At 42.1% G+C, this 18,460-nt stretch overlaps 1 protein-coding gene across 1 annotated transcript in view; it reads left to right on the top strand.

Moving 5' to 3' along the window:
- Positions 1 to 18,460, top strand: part of LOC116240429 (uncharacterized) — an 85,913-nt gene that overhangs the window by 43,085 nt on the left and 24,368 nt on the right. Inside the window, exons 24-30 of the mRNA XM_090135898.1 lie at positions 1,977 to 2,131; positions 2,764 to 2,875; positions 4,586 to 4,635; positions 5,802 to 5,975; positions 10,734 to 10,851; positions 12,103 to 12,265; positions 14,755 to 14,893. Coding sequence (XP_089992024.1) covers positions 1,977 to 2,131; positions 2,764 to 2,875; positions 4,586 to 4,635; positions 5,802 to 5,975; positions 10,734 to 10,851; positions 12,103 to 12,265; positions 14,755 to 14,893 — 911 coding nt within the window. The remainder of the gene's footprint in view (positions 1 to 1,976; positions 2,132 to 2,763; positions 2,876 to 4,585; positions 4,636 to 5,801; positions 5,976 to 10,733; positions 10,852 to 12,102; positions 12,266 to 14,754; positions 14,894 to 18,460) is intronic.

Below are 18,460 nucleotides of genomic sequence, written 5' to 3'. Positions count from 1 at the left end.
TGCCTTTTCTGTGCTTACATTGACATCCCTTTCCATGTTCCTTAAGACACTTCCTCAGTCCTGTCTTATCTTGCATCCATACAGTCCCTTGTCACCTGGCAGTATCCTCAGCCCTTTCCTGTATATCAGAAGTGCCTGCATTTGCTGTATAGCTGGGCAAGAAGTGCTTTGTTTTTGGCAAGTTCATGCTGACTGCCAGAAATCCAGTGGGAGCTGAACAGGCCAAGTAAAATGGCAAGCAATCAAACTCTCCTTGCCTTTTCCAGGGGAAGGATGGTTCCTCTCTAACTGGATGTTGATTTTGCAAAACTGGAAGGAACTTTACACCATTCAGACTTCTTTTATCAGATGTATTTAATTTAAACGTATTCAAAACTTGTTAGAGATATGTTGAATAGGCAACCAAGCTAAAACATTTCCCATGTGACTAGTTTCTTAGTAAGTTTAAAAAGGACAAATATACTTTATCGTGGCTCCCAGTTGTCTTATTTTGGGTCATTTAGAGCAGCGTGGGGAGAAAAGGAAAAGATGTATTATGCTATTGTTACTTGCAAGCTCCTGAGCACATACTGCCATTCCTAGAGTAATACACAGTGTGTAGTACCATTATATTTTCTTTCCTTACAAGTAAGGCAACAAGTAAGGCAACTAAGGCCAAATCTCACCCCGAAGATTTTAAGCTTCTTGGAACAAAGTTGTTTCATGGCTGCAGTTTGTATCCTGCTCTAACACAAAGGAGGACAGTGATTTGTCACTATGCAGCAGAGATCCTTCATCCCAAACAAGCTGAGGTCTTGACGGCTACCCAGAAAACTGCTCAGTACGATGCTGGCAAAGCTGTCTCCATGTTGCTGAGCAGGAATCCTTTACACAACAGACTGATCCTGTGGAAATCTGGGCACCCAGACTACATCCCTGGCGTAGCTGGCTGTGCAGCCTCCCAGGGCTTTTTTGGACCAGCTTATTGGACTGAAGAGGCCATGGTCTTGTTGGTCCCTGGTTTCCATTCCCTCTCAAGTGTGAGATTTTCTGATTAATTTCTAACCAGATCTTGTGGCACTGAAATCCTCTGTGGAACTGAGCAGCTCCAACCTTGGTTTCCTTCCCAAATCAATTCTTGATTCTGTTGTCAGAAATGACACTGCCCATGTCTGTCCATTTATTTCTAAGGTACGTTGTATATTCCCTGTGCACAGTGAAGTGGGAAGAATCATTCTTCAGGTAAGAAATCAGTTTTCTACTAGAACAGAGCAGAGGTGTTCTTGATCAGACCCACCTGCAGGCTGGCATTACTGTGAGTCAGGGTAGTACTTAGTTAGGAGAAGGAACTCAATAAACTTTCAACATGTAGCTTTTTTGTTTTTCTTTCTTCTGGTTTCTCCCTATTCAAAAGATAATAGTTTTTCTTGACTTGCAGGGGAAGTGTGCTTTTTTAGCTTCTTTGCAACTAATAGGGAAAACCAGAGAAATCTGGACCATGCTGTACCAATTTTGAAATCAGACATTAATTACTTACAAAACTACAACTTGTTCCTTCTTGAAAATTAGAATTGTGGCTTTGGTTTTTTTCATAAATATGCAGAATTTTCTTAGTTTCCTTTGTAACAGGATCTATTGGGAATGCTCAAGGGGAAGCAAAATCATTTCCCCTACAAGCAGTGTGTGTATGGAACTGTTTGTACATATTTGAAAAAGCAAATATTTGGGAGTATTCATATTTTATTTGTAGCTGATTGGATGTCAAGAATGTTGTCTGATTTATAAATAGAGTACTGCCTGTGACTGTGCTGCCTCTACAGCTTCATTATGCCTGTGTTCCATGAGAAATGTTTCTTTTCTGTGACTTTCAGTGATCCTGGTGAATTATTATACCATAAAGTTAGGGTAAATGAGAGCATGCAGAATTGCAAATCTACCTTGAAGAGCTGCCATTCTTTATGAGAGCAAGCACAACATTTATATTCCTGATATTTTAGGAAGGAAATGTAAGTCTAACAAGTCAGAGCAGTTCAGCAAGTGGAAGAAATTCTGTATCTGCAAGCCAAGCAGAGAATCAGCTTCTGCCAGCAACCACGCCAGCCACATCATTTTCTCCTGGGCGTTCTTCATATTTGCACCGAGCCTTTCGCAGGTATTTGTTACAGGCTGACCAAGCCCTGTCACTGATAGGGGTTGGTCTGGTGTATGTGCAAATCCAGAGCACATCTTGCTTTACATTCCGCTGGTCGTTGGCAGTAACAAAATGTAATGATGTGCTTTCAATCACAAGGACACAGTCCTAGGCACCCCACTTCTTGGTGTGGACCAGTCTGAGCATTATGATCCTTTAACCGTACCCTATCAATGGGACTCAGGCTTAACATCAGATCCTGTGGAGATAACCTGTTGTTTAAAGCAGGAAATCCGAACATCTTGGGGTTTTCTAAACATCAGTGTCCTTACACTTGACAACATTGCAAAATTATGAGACATATTAAGTGGGCCAAAATACAGCCATTTAATACTGTGCCACTTCTCCTGTAGAGCAGAGCCTGGTCTTCATGTTCATGTGCCCACCTACTCACCCCCAGGCTCATCTTGTTTCTGGTAGCTGCACTAGAAAATCTAGTGCATTTATTTGTTATGTATAATGAGCTAGTAAAATGAATAATGTTGGAGAAGTTGTGTCTGATTTAGCAAAGTCAATTGAGCAGTTCAAGTGGCACTTAGGAACCTTTTGAGAGGGTATTCTTCTGAGCTCTCATGCTCTTTTTCCCTTGTCAGGCCTCCAGAAGCTTTTGTTTCCATTCAGCTGGAGAAACTAGGGCTCCGAGATATGATGCTGAACACTTTCATCCATAAGAAAGAAACACTGGGCAGCAGAATGCAAAATCCTGTAAGTACCTCAAGAGGCTTAGCCTTTTTGAGAGAGACTGCTGATTCCTGGTGCAGAGGCAAAGCAGTACCTTTGGGATTGCACTATACTTACTTTGAGCTTACTTTAATGAGGAAGATATTCTGTTAAGGCACCCTTCTGAGCATAGAGCACTCCACTGTGATCACCTGCCTCATAATACAGCTGCCTGTGTAATCTAGCAAAAGCTTCTGAAAGTCCTCAGGGTTCCACTTGTTTCTCTGTGAAGGGGCTTTGGGGGTCAGCAACTACCTTGCAAGTGGCCAAGTACATGTGGGCTGTCTGAGCACTGGTGAGGAGTTTGTGATGGTAGATGGAGAGGAGGAGGCTACAAAACTGGGACACAGTTAGGGTGTTCAGGTCAGGCTCAGGGCTGCAGCCTCACAGCATCAGTAGTGAGTGACTTGAAGGCCCATGGGGAGTGGCTTTGAGATGTGCTGCATGGAAGTGGAGGAGAAAGCCCAGCAGTTGTATTGTAGAGGTGGAAATGGCAAATTTTCACAGAATCATAGAATTGTTAAGGTTGGAAAAAACCTCTAAGATTATCTAGTCCAACCACCAGCCACTGACCATGTGGCCACATCTTAGTGCCCCTGAGTGCATCTACATGTTTATTGAACACGTTCAGGAGCAGGGACTCCACCACCTCCCTGGGCAGCCCGTGCCACTGCCTCACCACCCTTCCTGAGAAAAAAAATTTGTATATTTAAGAAATGCTTTATTTTTACCTCAAGGATAGGCTGGTCTCAACTTAGGGAAGGTTGAAGGTACTCAAGCTATCCTTCTTCTGCTATGCTGTTCCCTCATGCTCTCCCATGGGTATGGCTGTGGGGCTCATGACAGACAGGTACATGAAAAGCAACAGCAATCTGCAGTCACATGGCTAACTAAAGGCTGTGGTCACTAGCAGGATTTGCTCACAGACTATTTCCAAATTAAGTAAGAGGTAAATTCTGACTGTGATAAGGAAGGCAAATTCTGACTATAGTTATACTGGGTACAGAACTGTTCTCGGCTTTTATGCACAAACCACTCAACAATGGTTCTAACTAGAGACAGACACTACCTGAGGAAGGCTTACTACCATAACCATTTCTAGCAGCTTTTTAAAAATAATCATTCTATTTTAGAAGAAATTGAGTGTCATAGAAAATTGTATAAATACCATGATAGGCATAGATATGGCCTAGTGCCTAAATAAAGGTGAATACATGGATCCTGAATTAAGCTGCTTGTGGTTCTGTATCTTTTGCTGAGTACATTAGATTAGATGTGGTCATTAAGAACTTAATAGGTAGTAAAAAGCAAACTCTTTCTGCACAGACCTTTGAATGTCAACAGAATTTATTTAGTTCAATGTAGTCATAACCTCCTTGCCAACTCAGTAGGCAAGATGTGTGTGTGAGGAAATAACTGCTAGCTGCAAACTCTTTTGGGAAATGTTGCACAAATTTTGAACAAAATTAGGTAAACCAGATGTGAATAAAATAGTTCTGGATTTATTTACAAGACTGCCTTAAATGTTGACTTTTTCTGTCATACTGGTTGAAATATTTCTCAACATTTATCCTCCTTACAGTTTTGGACTGATAATGCTGAGATATTTGCAATGTTGTAATGTAACAAGTAGTTTGGGCTTTGTTAGATTTCCAGCACATCTAAGTCCTACTTGAAAATATTGTCTCATTATAGGATGAAATTCTACAACTGAAAAGAGACATTATTGCTGAATATTGTCTTAAGTAAGTACATCTGATATAGAGAATTAATATATGTCTAGCATATAGTCAATTTATATCTGGTATAGACATATCCATGCAAAAACATCATGTTTTAAACATAACTCTTGTGCTGGGGCTTTCTGTTTCATACGGGTAATATGAACTTATGAACTTTCTTTTCAGAATATTATGAATAGACCTGTAGGCCATTCTGCAAAATAAGGAAAATTAAAACACTTAGAATGGTTTAGTGATCATGTTACAGGCAGTACAAGATGTGTTGCTGGATGAGGAGGAAATACACCACTTAGTTTCCTTATGAAGGGAAAGAGCTGTTTACAGGGTAGTGAAAATTATCCACAGTGGATAAAAGAATGAAATAGTGTTGATGTACTATCCTGTAATTTTCATCTACTTTGTAAAACAACTTGGAAGGAAGTAGAGTTTCAGATAGAGTTTTTCCAAGGAGCCCTGGAACAAGCTGCAAGTAGAGCAGCTGTTTCAGTATGTTTGGCAAATAAGGTAGACTCCTGGATTTGTAAGACATGTCTGTTGCACTGTAAAGTTGTACAATATGGGAAAGGGAAATTCTGCAGCTCACCGTTTGGTTTCACAAATGTGGACCAAACTGGGCAGGCTACCTCCAAACCTGGTACAGCTTATCCAAGATGTAGGTAAGGCTGAACAGATCAGTCTGGAGGTGGTGTACAGCCAGGGCTGGACTTTCAGTGCCACCTGAGTGATTGTGAAATCTGACTCAGAGTCACAGCGTCTAATTGCAGTTCTGCAATTAACTCATCAGAACGCTTTTCTCCTTCCTGCTTCAGCTTCCTTATTGTTATGTAAGCAACAATAGCTCCCACAAAGCAGTTGACGTATTAATTTGTGGATGCTTCTAGAGCATTGTAAAGACATTAGTCTGATGACAAGCCAAAATTTTACTTGGGTCCTAAATGCCACTTTAGTGATTTTTATCCCTCTAGTTGTCTCACTATGGAAGAAACTGATTTTTATCACTCTAGTTTTTTTTTTTACTATGGAAGAAACAAAGCCTGTAATTTTTACCACAGAAGATGTAAGGGATGTCCTTACAGAAAGATGTTAGGTTCAACAAAGACAGTACTTATTTGGGAAAGTGATGCCCTGCACAACACTGTATACTTTAATCACATGTTACACCTTTTTAGGATGAATCAGCGTGTGTCCCATCACGCCCTGCGAGGTCAGCTCATTGCAGTCTACAATAGCCTAAGAAGCCTCTTAGATGATTTCCCTGTTGTCAGAGACAAGTACTTTATAATTGGACTCTCTCAAGGAAAAAAAGAACAAGAGTTAAAGGAAAACTTTGCAGCTGATCCCAGGTTTGTGTCATCTTTGAAAATGTGTTTCTGGGGGCCATGGCCCTCAATCAGTGCATACTACTTAGCAAATGCGAATGACTACATGTTTGTATGGGGAATTATAGCCTAAGGGTGCCCTGAGCAGAGTGTTCTGCCAGACTGCAAGCAGTTTAGATGTACAGAGAATGTGTGCAGTCTCCTGCAAAAGCTGGCATACAACGGAGGTAAACCTCAGAGATGTTCTTGCCTCTAGTCCCAAAATTGTATTTAATGGGAAATAAGTAGATGACCGCATTTTCAGGATGAAAATCCTCTGCTTCAGTGATTAAGTATATGTATTGAAGTTATTGTCCTACCCTTTAATTTTTTCTTTATTTAAGATTGAACTGAAAACTGTTAGTAAGTCAGTAACAGGCATGTGACTTGCCAGAATTTAGGGAGAGGAAGAGTGCACTGGAGACAAGGGTGTGACCCTAAATCATCTGCTGCTTTCATAAGAGACGTTTGTTTGGCCATGTTACAAGAATCTCCTTCCTCAAAACTTAGGCAAGCCCTTTTGCTGACTGTATGTCAGTCTCTGAGATGACCAAGTTAGCACCAGCCAGCAGATGATTTGGGATGTGAAAGTAGTCACCCAGTACACTGGTTTTGCTCTTATTCATCTTCTCCCCAGCAATTGAGAGGCTTAGTTGCAAGCACCGAGAAGAATATTTGTTAATGTTCAATCAAGAGCTTTAGTTCTGATAACAAAGCTTGGGAATGTAGTTACAAGCCAAACAAGTCATAAAGTGTGGTTCAACCCAGTAATTCACCACAGGATTGATGACATCTCCCTGTTGTTTAACTCCATCTCAGTTGTAGGTTTTTGGATATATACCAGCCCAGGTTTCTAATTGCTGGGGAGTAGCCACACCACAATCCTGGGATGTGGGTCTTTTGTTTTATTAGTTGCCTACTTTCATTATGTGTTGTCTAAAGCACTGCATTTTGTACTCCCATCTCAGGTGTCTTCAGAAGCTTTTAAGCTCAACAGTATTTTGCATACAGTCACAGAAAGTTGTATATAGGCCACGTAAAAGACAATTAGTTTTAGAAGGAGCTTTCTCTGAACATGGTACCAAGACATGACAGTAATCCTAGAAGCAAACTATTTTACTAGATGTATGTTCCAAGCTCAGGCTACACCCCCACACCCAGTGCATTCAGAAAGTTCAGGGTGACAGTTCATTATCGCACTTCTCTTTTCTCATTTGGGAGCTAGAACCAAGAGAGGTTCCTTGTCACAGCAGCTGTTTTGTTTTCTAACCTAGTTTATTAGTAAGGACTAAATCAAACACGACTTATTTGCTCAGAGGAGCTGAGTTTGGCTGCAGAACCTGTAGATCTATAATCTTTACCCTTAACATCTAAGAATACCTACAACTTCTACTGTCTTTGTGCTACCTGCTACACTTGGGACATCTAGCAAAGAAGGCTATGGTGTATTTCCTGCAACAGAGAAGGAATGGAGGAACATTGGCTCTGGTGGGATATCCAACATTGTGTACTCTTATCAGAGAGTGGCTTGTGCTTCTTGGACCTCTAACTTTTCATCAGCAAGTAAATGGTTCAATGCACTGGAATACTTTACAGGATTATACTTCTACAGTTCTTCAAAAAGTGCAATACCAGCATTTTAACTTGTAACACAAGTGAAATACAAACCCTTACTTACTGGAGGCAGTTAAAGTGAAAGTGCTTGGAAAGCAGCTGGTGTGGAGATGGCTGCAACATGCCCCTGGCAGCTGCTCAGCCTCACTCCTGTCCTGGGAAGCACAGAAATGGGCATTTGTGCTAGAAAGTCATCAGGGAGCTGTGGGAGAGGCTTTAATTAAAAGTGAATCCTGCCCTCTCAACCCGTCTTTGCTTTTTTCATCCCTGCCTTATCAGTTACTACCGGTTAATGTTTCATTTTCTGTTACTGTTTAACAAGAGCTAAGAAGCACCGCGTAGACAGCAACTGTCAATTAGTTATAATGAAAGCAGAAATTTAGCTTCCATCTTGCCTGCATTTAGAAGGTTGTAGTAGGACGTTAACTCAATTACTTTCTTATCTTCTAAGCAATCTCAGTGCTGCCTGCATTTGTGGCTGCTGGCCACTTGGAGCAGGTCGTGTGTTCTCCATCCCTCCGAGTGGGAAGGAGCAGCAGACGGGTGGGAGAAATGTGGATGTGGTCTACGGGAAGGTTGTTCAGTGCAGTGGTGGAGGCAGACTGATGGGGGGGAAGAGGAAGGAGGGAGAGAAGAAGAGAAAAATGTAATGGAATAAAGAGCAAAGAGAAGGACAGATTCTGGAAAAGATGCAGAAGAAATGAGAATAGGAATACTTAAAAGAAAATCTATTTGCATATCTATATGTTTCCAGAAGCCTGAAGTTCATTAATATCAATGTTCCAGAAGAGTCCACTTGAGATGCCTGTTTTTGATAAGGCTCCCTAGAGTGTCTACAGGTGCTTTAAAAGGATGAGTCATCCACCTGACCTGTTTAAGATCCATATGAATTGTGTCCTAGCAATGCCTCTGGCTCTCTTCAGCTACTCATATGGTAAAGGGAGGTGCTTATATGATAAGCACCTGCTTTTGGCCAGATGAAGCCCCTTGTCCTGCCAATTCTGCTCTCTCACTGCAGAGCCCAGGTGCAGTGGGATGAAGGGGGGGCTGTGGGCACCTGCCCTGTGCCCACCCTCAGCAGGAAGCCCTGCATGAGCAGAATTGAGAAAAGGGCAGGAGCACTCAAATGCAGTGCAGGTCTTATGGTACAGAATAATGAATGAAAGATTCCTTCAGTGGGTGCTGTCCTAAAGGTAACAGTGAGAAGCAGGAAGAAAGAGGAAAATGTGGTGCTGTGGTTTTTGTGTGACAGTAACATCCTGTCCTTCCCTTCCCCCAGCTTGTTTCTTTGTTCCTAGATTGGCATAAAAAAAACCCGAACAACTAGGTCACACAGTTCTTAGCCATACACTTTTAGATGCCATAGGATCTGTGTGACCAAATATAGCATATCTTGGGTTTGGTTTTTAGGCTTTATCTGGGATTATGTTGTGTTCTCCTGGGAGATGATTTGGGTTGGAAGGGACCATTAAGATCATCTGGTTCCAATCCCCCTGCTATAGGCAGGGACACCTCCTTCTAGACCAGGTTGTTCACGGTCCCATCCAGCCTGGCCTTGAATGCTTCCAGAGAGGGGGCATCCACTACCTCACTGGGCAACCTGTTCCAGTGTCTCACCACCCTCACAGTATAGAATTTCTTCTTAATATCTAGTCTAGTGTTGCTGGGGTTGGCAGCACCCGGCTTCACATTGGTGCTATGAGCTGTCCTTATTTTCCTCCTGGAGAAGCAAGGTGCCAGGGCCACACATTGCTGGGCTCCATTGCAGCCGTGGCTGCAGAAAAGACCCTGTAATTAGCACAGTGTGGTGGAGCAGCATGGCAGTGGTGACAGACTCTAGCCCTTGTCCCCTCAACTCTGTAAAGACAGAACACATCTGGGCAGTGTGTGCGCTTCTGCATCCGTGTTTGCTCTCTCTTTTGGTGTTGTTTACAGGCTGTGATGTCAGGAGGAGGAAACAGAGACATACAGTGTGAGTGCTGCTCTCACTCCGAAAAGTGTCACTTGCAGTTTCCTTTGGTGCAGTTTGTGCTTATCATTCTTCTGCAAAAATTAGTGAGAGGCAGCTGGTCAAACAAACCCTGCCCAAACATAATTTCCGTGCTTACAACACGGGGTATTTAACCTTTTGTTACTACATCCCACCTGAACCAAAGGTCTATTTTTTTGGCATTCAGCTTAGCTTTTCGCAGACAAAAGAAAAAAATATATATATATCAAGATTTAAAACCCTCTAAAACTCACTTCAGAACAAGCTGAGCTTAATTTCCAGGCTGAATTTATGTCTCATTTCAGAATGTTCTGGCTGCACATTGTACCTCATGTACAAGAAATGACACCTTGAATATAAAAACAGGGGAGTACATTATTCCTATCATAAATGTATATGAATATCTTCTGGGGAAAAAAAAAAAAAGAAGACTGGCTGCCTACTAGTAACTGCACATTATTTTTTAAAAATAATTATCTAGTATCTATCTATACACCTGCTGCTTTGCCTTATCTGTCTCCCATTCTGCAGAGCTGAAGCGCGTTCCTGGGTAAGAGGCTCTGAGTGCCCTACATGGAGCAGCTCACATCCCAGCTTTATAAATTAGATGTGTTGGTCACTATTTGGAGACTAATTTTCTTTGATATGGTGGGAGGGAGCATGGCTCTGATAAATCAATGTTTTTTTTAATTTTGAAGAGGACAAAGTTGGGGGAATGAGGCAAAACAACTCCACTCTGCTTCTTTGCCTCTTGCATTAAGGAGCAAGGGGGCAATTCTTCCAAACCTGTGCCTGCTTCCCACGGGTGCTGAATGCAGCTCACATCTCCTGGGATTTATGAGGACTGGGGCTTCTTGGTGCCTTGGATGGAGTAGCTAGGTCTTTGGAGTCATTGGGCTCTCATCTGAGTTGATGTCCCTTCCAGAGCACACTGTGGAGCATCTCTGCATGTCTGATCATTTCTTGTCAATTTTCAGTAATCAGTACTGTTTTGATACCACTAGGGCCAAAACTTAGAGGCAAATCCTATATCCAAGTAACAGCTTCATCAAACTTAAAAAATACATGTTTCTGGGAAGTGTCAAGCAGAAACGGAGTTTCAAAATGCTAAACATCTCTTCCTTCTTGCAATCACTCAGATTCTTCCATCCTCGGCCACGCTATTTGCTGTCCCCAGATGGATGCACCTTCCTTAATTTGTGGTTCATCCCTCACCCTACTGAAGTGCTGATTATGTTCAAGACGCTTTCAGAGAAGGTTAGTATTTGCTAATGCTAAAAGAGATTTTGTTCTGGGTGGTAGACCATTCACATCTTTACACATGCATTACAGTACTTCTTGTCATTGGAGGTGGAGAAATATAAGTCAGTGCTTTTGATCTGGGTGCAGCTAGGATGTGCCAGTGATGAAGAGAGCTAATGAGGAGTGCCTGCCATGCACTTTTGTCCTTTTGATTTAGAGGGAACCTCACTCCTATCTGCAGCTCTCTGAGGAGGGGAAGCAGAGGGAGGTGCTGAGCGCTGCTTCCTTGTACCAATGGCAGCATGGGAAGGGTACAAAGGTGTGCCAGAAGAGGACCAGATTAAGCGTTAGGAAACATTTCTTTACCATGAAGGTGGTCAAACATTGGAACAGACTGCCTAGAGAGATGGATGATACCCTGTGCCTGTCTGTGCTCAAGAGACATTTGGAGTTGTAACTTTTGGTTAGCCTGGAATGGTCAGGCAGTTGGAATGAATGGTCTTGGTGGTTGCCTTCCAGCTGAGCTATTCTAATACTTGTCTCCTCATATATAGAAGTGACAGATCATGACCTTTATGTGCTTTTACTTTTCTCTACCTCCTGCTCTCAGTCTGGGGAAACAGGACAGGGAGAAGGAGGTCCCTGGGCTTACCATGGCCATGCTGCAGGGGAGACTCCAGTGAGGGGAAGGAAACTGTATGCATTTTCCTCATGCTATGTTTTCTGCCTCCAGCAAAAGAAAGCTGTTTGGAGAGAGATAAAGAGTGAAAAAGACTATTGTGAGGCACCGGGGTAGCAGTTTCTAAACCAGAGGCTGTGACACCAGATGGTACACTGACAGATGTGAGCACTACCCTGAGCCTAAATTAAACCCTGCACTTGCCACTGGTCTTTGGGGCTGAGAGGCCATGCAGATCTTCCAGCTTGAATTAGGGCTGCAGTCACAAACCTCTGCCTTGGGGACCATCCTGAGAGGTCTCACTTTGTGACAGCTGTTGTGGTCAGGGGACAAATATGTCCGAATAGCAGCATCCATTAGTGCTCCCATTCCTTCCTCAGTGGGAAAATAGATGGGATGTAAAAATTAATTCTTCAGCAAAGATCCCATTATCTGCATCTGGGTGTATCCATCACTAGGGCCGCAGTCCAAGAGATACAACTGACAGCAAAATCACACTTGCTCAAAAATATTTCCTACTTTGATGTGTTTTTTGAAGGCCAATCATCTGAATGGTTTTTTTGTGTGTGTGTGTGTCTTGATTGCAGGCTGCTCTCAAAGCTCTCCACCTAAGCCTGCAAATTGTTGGTGCATTTCATGATGTCGTTGCCTATCTCCTGGCTTTTGCTCAGTTAGGAAATTCACCAAGCTCTTTTTGTGCCTTAAACCCAGAGCCTCTGACTCCAGACTGGGGAGGGACTGGAAGGATTGGTAAGTAACAGGTACTGCTTGTTCAAGGTAGATTTCTCCAGATCTGCAGAATGAGGATGAAATGTTGTGGATGAAAAAGGGGCAAAGGAAGTGTGAGATTGATGTTAACAGAAGGCTTAAGACAAAATTCCATTGTGTTTTTTCCCCTTCCTGCTCCATTTTTCTGATGAAGGAGTGTCATTTTTAAAGTCCATGTACAGATCTGTTGCAGTCATACAGAAAAGCAGCATACCTACCAGGTTTGTGACTTCTGCTCCAGAAGGGAACAGAAAATATAGTCCAAAAATTGCTCTTCCTCCTCTTGCAATTTTCTGTTAAGCCATCTGGTCAGCTTGTAGGGATTTTGTCTTAACCAGCAGATTAAAAAAGAAGCTGGCTTTGGTTCCATTAGTAAATCTGTCACTTGATTCTCTTTCCAAAGGCTAAAACAGATGTGGTGCATGTCATCCTGCACAAACATTGTTTTGTGCAGAAACAGTAGCAGATCACCTAATAATAGCTCATGTTTAAGGGTAGTGCAGGAGTGGGATGTGCCTAGCTTCACGTTACTGGCTGGATATGTAGCTGTGATGTCTGACTACTCGCTGGGTGCCTCTGCTACCACAGGACACCCTCTCTGGACACACCTTTAGAGCAGTTGCTCATCCCAAGCTAAGATGTGTTTACAGTGAATGGGATAAAACCCTCCTTGGAGCTGCCTGTATTCTTCTGCTTAATGTTGCAGGAGTGCAGCTAAACTTGACTTCTGATAAATAGGCTACTGAAGTTACAGGAGAGAATGCTGTCCCAGGAGTTGAAGTGCTCTTGGCATTTGTTGTTTTCAGCCCCTGGATTATTCCTGCAGTGCAGTGAGTGGGAGTTTCACAACATGACACATTATGTACAGTTCTTGCTCTGTGTGTGTGTGTGTGTGTGTGAGATTCAGGGCTGGGCTGCTGCCATACCACTTACATTTATATGCCTGCAGATTTGCCGTTGCTCAGACACAACTCAGGGGTAAAACAAACCTACACCTACACAGCTTCTCTTCTGTCCTGGCATCTTTTTGAAGATGAGAAATTAATCATGGCGATTTGGTAAAGATACAAAATTACAACATATGTAAATGTTCTGCTTTGTTTTTTACTGCCTTTCCTTTTTTTTTTTTTTTTTTTTTTTTTATGAGCAAGATTTTTATTATCGGCTCTGAATACATCCTGAAATTTCTTTTTGGAAGGGAAGAAAGGACTCAGTGAGTCATAAACACTTGTTATATAGCTTTTATTTTAATACCATGCTTGTGAATGATTTTGAAGTGGGCTTATTTTCTGTAACAAAAAGCACTGCCTGTTCTGTGGTGTGTGTTCATTGCACCATTAAGTAAGTATTAGTAACTTCATTTGTGTATGGCTGAGAAAGCTCGTGTAAATTAGCATGCTTAACGAGCTTTCAAACAATACAGAAGGCTGAGCGCAGTGAGCAATGAGAAAACAGATAATCAAATGTAGGAGGAATATTATATGCAAGATGTTTGAATTTCAGATGTATTTAATGTGTACCTTGCTTTTAAAACAGAAAATACATGCAGTGATGGAGTCCTCAGAACTATGCTGCCTCTCCTATTGGATTTTTGTAGATATAATTTAACTATGTTGCTCCTGGCCAAAATATCTTTTTTGTTGCTGTTGTTTAGGAATATTTTCCCTCTCTCCCGGATCAGAACATTTAACTTACTTAATTGATGGCAGCTTCTGTATCCTGACAGAAAGAACATTGGGTTTCTGTAGCAGCTGCTTGCACGTTAAATCATTTTTGTGGTGGATGTGCTTTGAGAGGCAGTCCAGCACCGTGCTCACGTTTTGTGTGTACAGCAAGTGAGAATGGTGTCCAGTGGGAATATTGACTTATAGGGAGGCCCATTCCTTTGGGAAGTTTGTTAAGCTTAAAGAGAATCCAAAACTTCAGCACTTCAGCAGAAAAATATTCATCAGCTTAAAGGATTGAACTACAAAAACATTTTATTGAGAGGAGTTGGAGAAGCTGCCCTGACATTCCTTAGCCAGTAACAACTAATTTGGGTCTTTGGAGTACGTAAAATGCCATCTTAAGATCTGATTCTGCTCCTGTTGATAAATTTAGTCTTGATATGATAACCAATAGGATGAAATATACCACTGGCCTTGTTGGCATTTTATAATAATTGACTTTTTAATTGGCAGAGATAATAAAAGTACTGCTTGAGATAATTGTAACTTTTAATTCCTATGCCTTTTCCTCCATGGCCTTAGTATGTCTTCATATTTCTCCACCCACCATAATCTCTATTTTAAAGCCAGTTTTTATAGAGCTAGGGAGGATGTAAGTCCATTCATCTTCTGCCTGCAGGAAAAAAAAGCAGGAAATCATGGGGTGCAAAATATCTGGATGTAAAAAGCATTTACAGGGCTGTGATATTTTTCTGTGCCTTTCCTAACACCTTATCTGATAAATCTACTGCTCTTGGACTCCAGGGACTGAACTTCAAGAGATACAGAGAATGATTGACAGCCTCCAGAATCCCCAGGATCCCAGCGAAGTAGCCCAGCTGCTAGCTGCTCACAGGAATGTAATGTTTCTACAGTTTGATGCAGCAATCAGACATCGACTACGGTAGGGATTACAGCTTGCTGCATGTAGATATGGCATTTTTTTTTTAGAGAGATATTTTTTGTTGTTTACAGGGAAGAAAAAAAATGTAGGAAAGATTAATATAAATTTTGTTCCTGCTATCCACTCTGAGTATGGGTAGAAATGTACTTCCTGGCATTCACCAAAATTAGTGAGAATCCTTAGATACTTCACTGAGGGATCTCAACACACCATGTCCAAGTACAGCTGTCCTACTATCTGATCATTACAGCACCTTTATGTTGTGATTCATAGTTTGCTAAATTAGGGGGTGTTGGCGTCTACAGCCAGGTGAGGGAGTCCCCCAGAAGGGAAACAACTCCTGGACTTGGCTCTGGATAACATGCACAATCTCATTCAAGTTTCTACAGCTAAAGTTTCTACAGCTAAAGAACTGTTCTCTAAGAGCATGTTTGCAAGAAGCATCCTTGCAAGAATAGTGAAAGCAAAATAAATATCATCATAGCTGAGATCAGCTTCAAAAAAGGAAACTACAAAAACAAACAAACAAACAAACAAAAAACAACCAAACAACTCGATTAAGAAATAAAGTATAAGCTGGGAAACTTAAATCTTTACAGATGGCATGGAGACTCTGGAGACATACTGGAGGCACTCAAGAAATGTGTACCACACGTAAAGAGAGACTTAAGAAAGAGTAGGAGGATGCTGACATTGCTAAGCAGCAAATCATTAAAGCAAGAAAGAAGTATCCTTAAAGAAACTGAAGTTTCATTCCAAAGAAGAAAATAAAAGTGACTGTGAACTGTGATGGGCTAGATGTCAAATGATTCAGGACAGCCCAGCAATCATTTTCAGGGACAATCTTTCTGGAGATATTAAGACAAGTAATAACTCTTGTTTCAAACACACCACTGCTCAAGCCTGTCTAGGTCACTTGGAATGGCATCCCATCCCTCAGGCTTGTCAACCACCCCCCACAGCTCGGTGTCATCAACAAACTTGCTGATGGTGGACTTGACCTCACTGTTGATGTCAGCACTGACTCCTGACACCACTCATCACTGATCTCCATCCAGACATTGACCATTGTCCTCTACTCTCTGATCTTGATCCTGCAGCCAGTTCTTCATCCATTGAATGGTCCACCCACCAAATCTATATCTTTCCAATTTGGAAAGAAAGATGTTGTGAAATACCATCCATCAGAGGCTCTTCCCTTGTCCGTTATGTAGTTACACCTGCTTAGAAAACTACTAGGTTTGTCAAGCAGGATTTGCTTTTAGTGAAGCCATGCTGGTTCTCCACTATTACCTCCCTGCCTTCCACATGCCTTAGCATAGCTTCCAGGAGGATCTGCTCCATGATCTTCGCTGACACAGAGGTGAGACTGACAAGTCAGTAGTTCCTGGGATCATCCTTTTTATCCTTCATAAAAATTGATATGATGTTGCCTTTTTTCCACTCTCCATGGACTTCACCTGATTGCCACGAGTTTTCAAATATCACTGAGAATGAATTGGCAACTACATCAGCTAGTTCCATCAGGACTGTGAAATGCATCTCACCGGGTCCCACAGATTTGTGGATGTAGTTGAGGATGGGCTTTGGAGATGCTGGTATATGGCAAGCTGAACATGAACGAGCCATGTATCCTCATAGCCCAGAAAGCCAACCATGTCCTGGGCTGCATCAAAAGAAGCATGGCCAGCAGATTGAGAGAGGTGATCCTGCCCCTCTCCTCTGCTCAGGTGAGACCATACCTGGAGTACTGTGTTCAGATGTGGAGTTCTCAGTACAGGAGAGACATAGACCTACTGGAGCACATCCAGAGGAGGGCCACAGAAATGATCCTAGGGATGGAACACTGCTCCTACTAGGACAGGCTGCGAGAGCTGAGGCTGTTCAACCTGGAGAAGAGAAGGCTCTGGGGAGACATGATAGTGGCCTTTCAATATCTAGAGAGAAACTGTAAGAAAGAAAAGGACAGACTCTTGAGCAGGGTCTGTGGTTATGTGACTAGGAGAAATGGTTTCAAACTAAAAGAGATTTAGTTTGGACATATGGAATAAGTATTTTTACAGTCAGAGTGGTGAGGCACTGGAACAAGTTGCCCAGGGAGGTGGAGGATGTCCTGTTCCTGGAGACATTCACAGTCAGGCTGGACAGGGCACTGAGCGACCTTATCTATCTGTAGGTGTCCCTGTACATTGCAGGGGAGTTGGACTAGATGGCCTTAAAGAATCCCTTCCAATTCAAAAGATTCTGTGGTTAAAAAAATATGAACACTACGTTGTGCAGGCAGGAATGACATCAAATAAAGACTGAAGCTGAGGTGGTACTGTGTGTACATGATACAGAGATATCCAGGATGCCCAGGGCAAGGGCTGACTGGAGAAGGACCTTACAAAACTAAGTGACTGCAAAAATAAAATAGATGGAACTCAGTGTGTCATTAAGCATAAAATGATGCACCTGGGGGGGGAAATGTATTCCCAAAATGTAAACTGACAGTCTCTGACTTGATCATTACCACACCGTGATGAAATCTCAGAGTTGTGATAGATAGTTCTGTCAGAATTTCAGCGCAATAGCAACAACAACAACAAGAGAAAGAAAAAAAGAAAGAAATCAATTCCATTTAGGAAATATATGGAGAGGGAAAATAAGAACACTACATCTCTGAATAAATAAATTTTGATGAGGCTGTGCAATTCTGGTGCCCTGTAACAGAGGGCATAAAGGACAGAGAACAAGGCCACAGAGATGATCAAAGATTCAGAACTTCATGGAATAAGTAGGACAGCTGAGGTGGAGCTCTGTAAAACCATGAGTCGGATGCACATGAGGAACAAAGATTGTTTCATGGTCTTCTTTAGTGTAAGGTGCATCGAAGGTGAACAACAGATAGCTGTTTCTGAGCAAAGACAGCTCTTGCAGATGGCTTGTAATTAGACTGTGGGATTTCTTGCTACAGAACACAGTGGTAAAAGTTCATAGGACACAGAGTGAGACTGCACAGGCTTGTGGAGAAATCTACCAATGGCTGTTAAACCTTCAGAAATTACCTCTGGCTGAGGAAACGTGTGAGCTACAATTTTTTGAAGAATATCTGTGGGAAATGCAGCATATGCTTGTTTTGATTTTTGCATCCTTCTCGTGAACTCACTTTGGGAGACAGAATTCTGGGCTGGAGGGACTGTTGCTCTCACCCAATATGACCTCACTCATGCTATCCAGTGGAATTGCCCAGTAGCTGTATGTATTTACAGACTAAAGATTTTTCTGGACAGTCGCACAGAGATTAAACACTCTTGTGCTTTTGTTTCTATTTTTTTCCTGATTAAAATACCATAAGGACAATTGGTGAAGGAAAACTTTTCCTCACATGAGGAACCGTGCTTTAAAAGGAATCATAAAGAAATGCAGTCTGTTCTATTCTTCATCTTTATTACACAAGATTATAGGGGTTGGAAGGGACCTCTGAGGATCACCTCGTCCAACCTGCTACTGAAGCAGATTCCCTTCAGCAGGTTGTTCATATTGTATGTGCAATTGGTTTCCATTTTCTTCACACCAGGGCATACA

Source organism: Phasianus colchicus, chromosome 2 (assembly GCF_987193195.1).
Source record: "Phasianus colchicus chromosome 2, bPhaCol1.hap1.1, whole genome shotgun sequence".
NCBI lineage: Eukaryota > Metazoa > Chordata > Aves > Galliformes > Phasianidae > Phasianus > Phasianus colchicus.
Note: the sequence above shows the minus strand (reverse complement) of the source record. Positions and strands in the feature narration are given on the sequence as shown.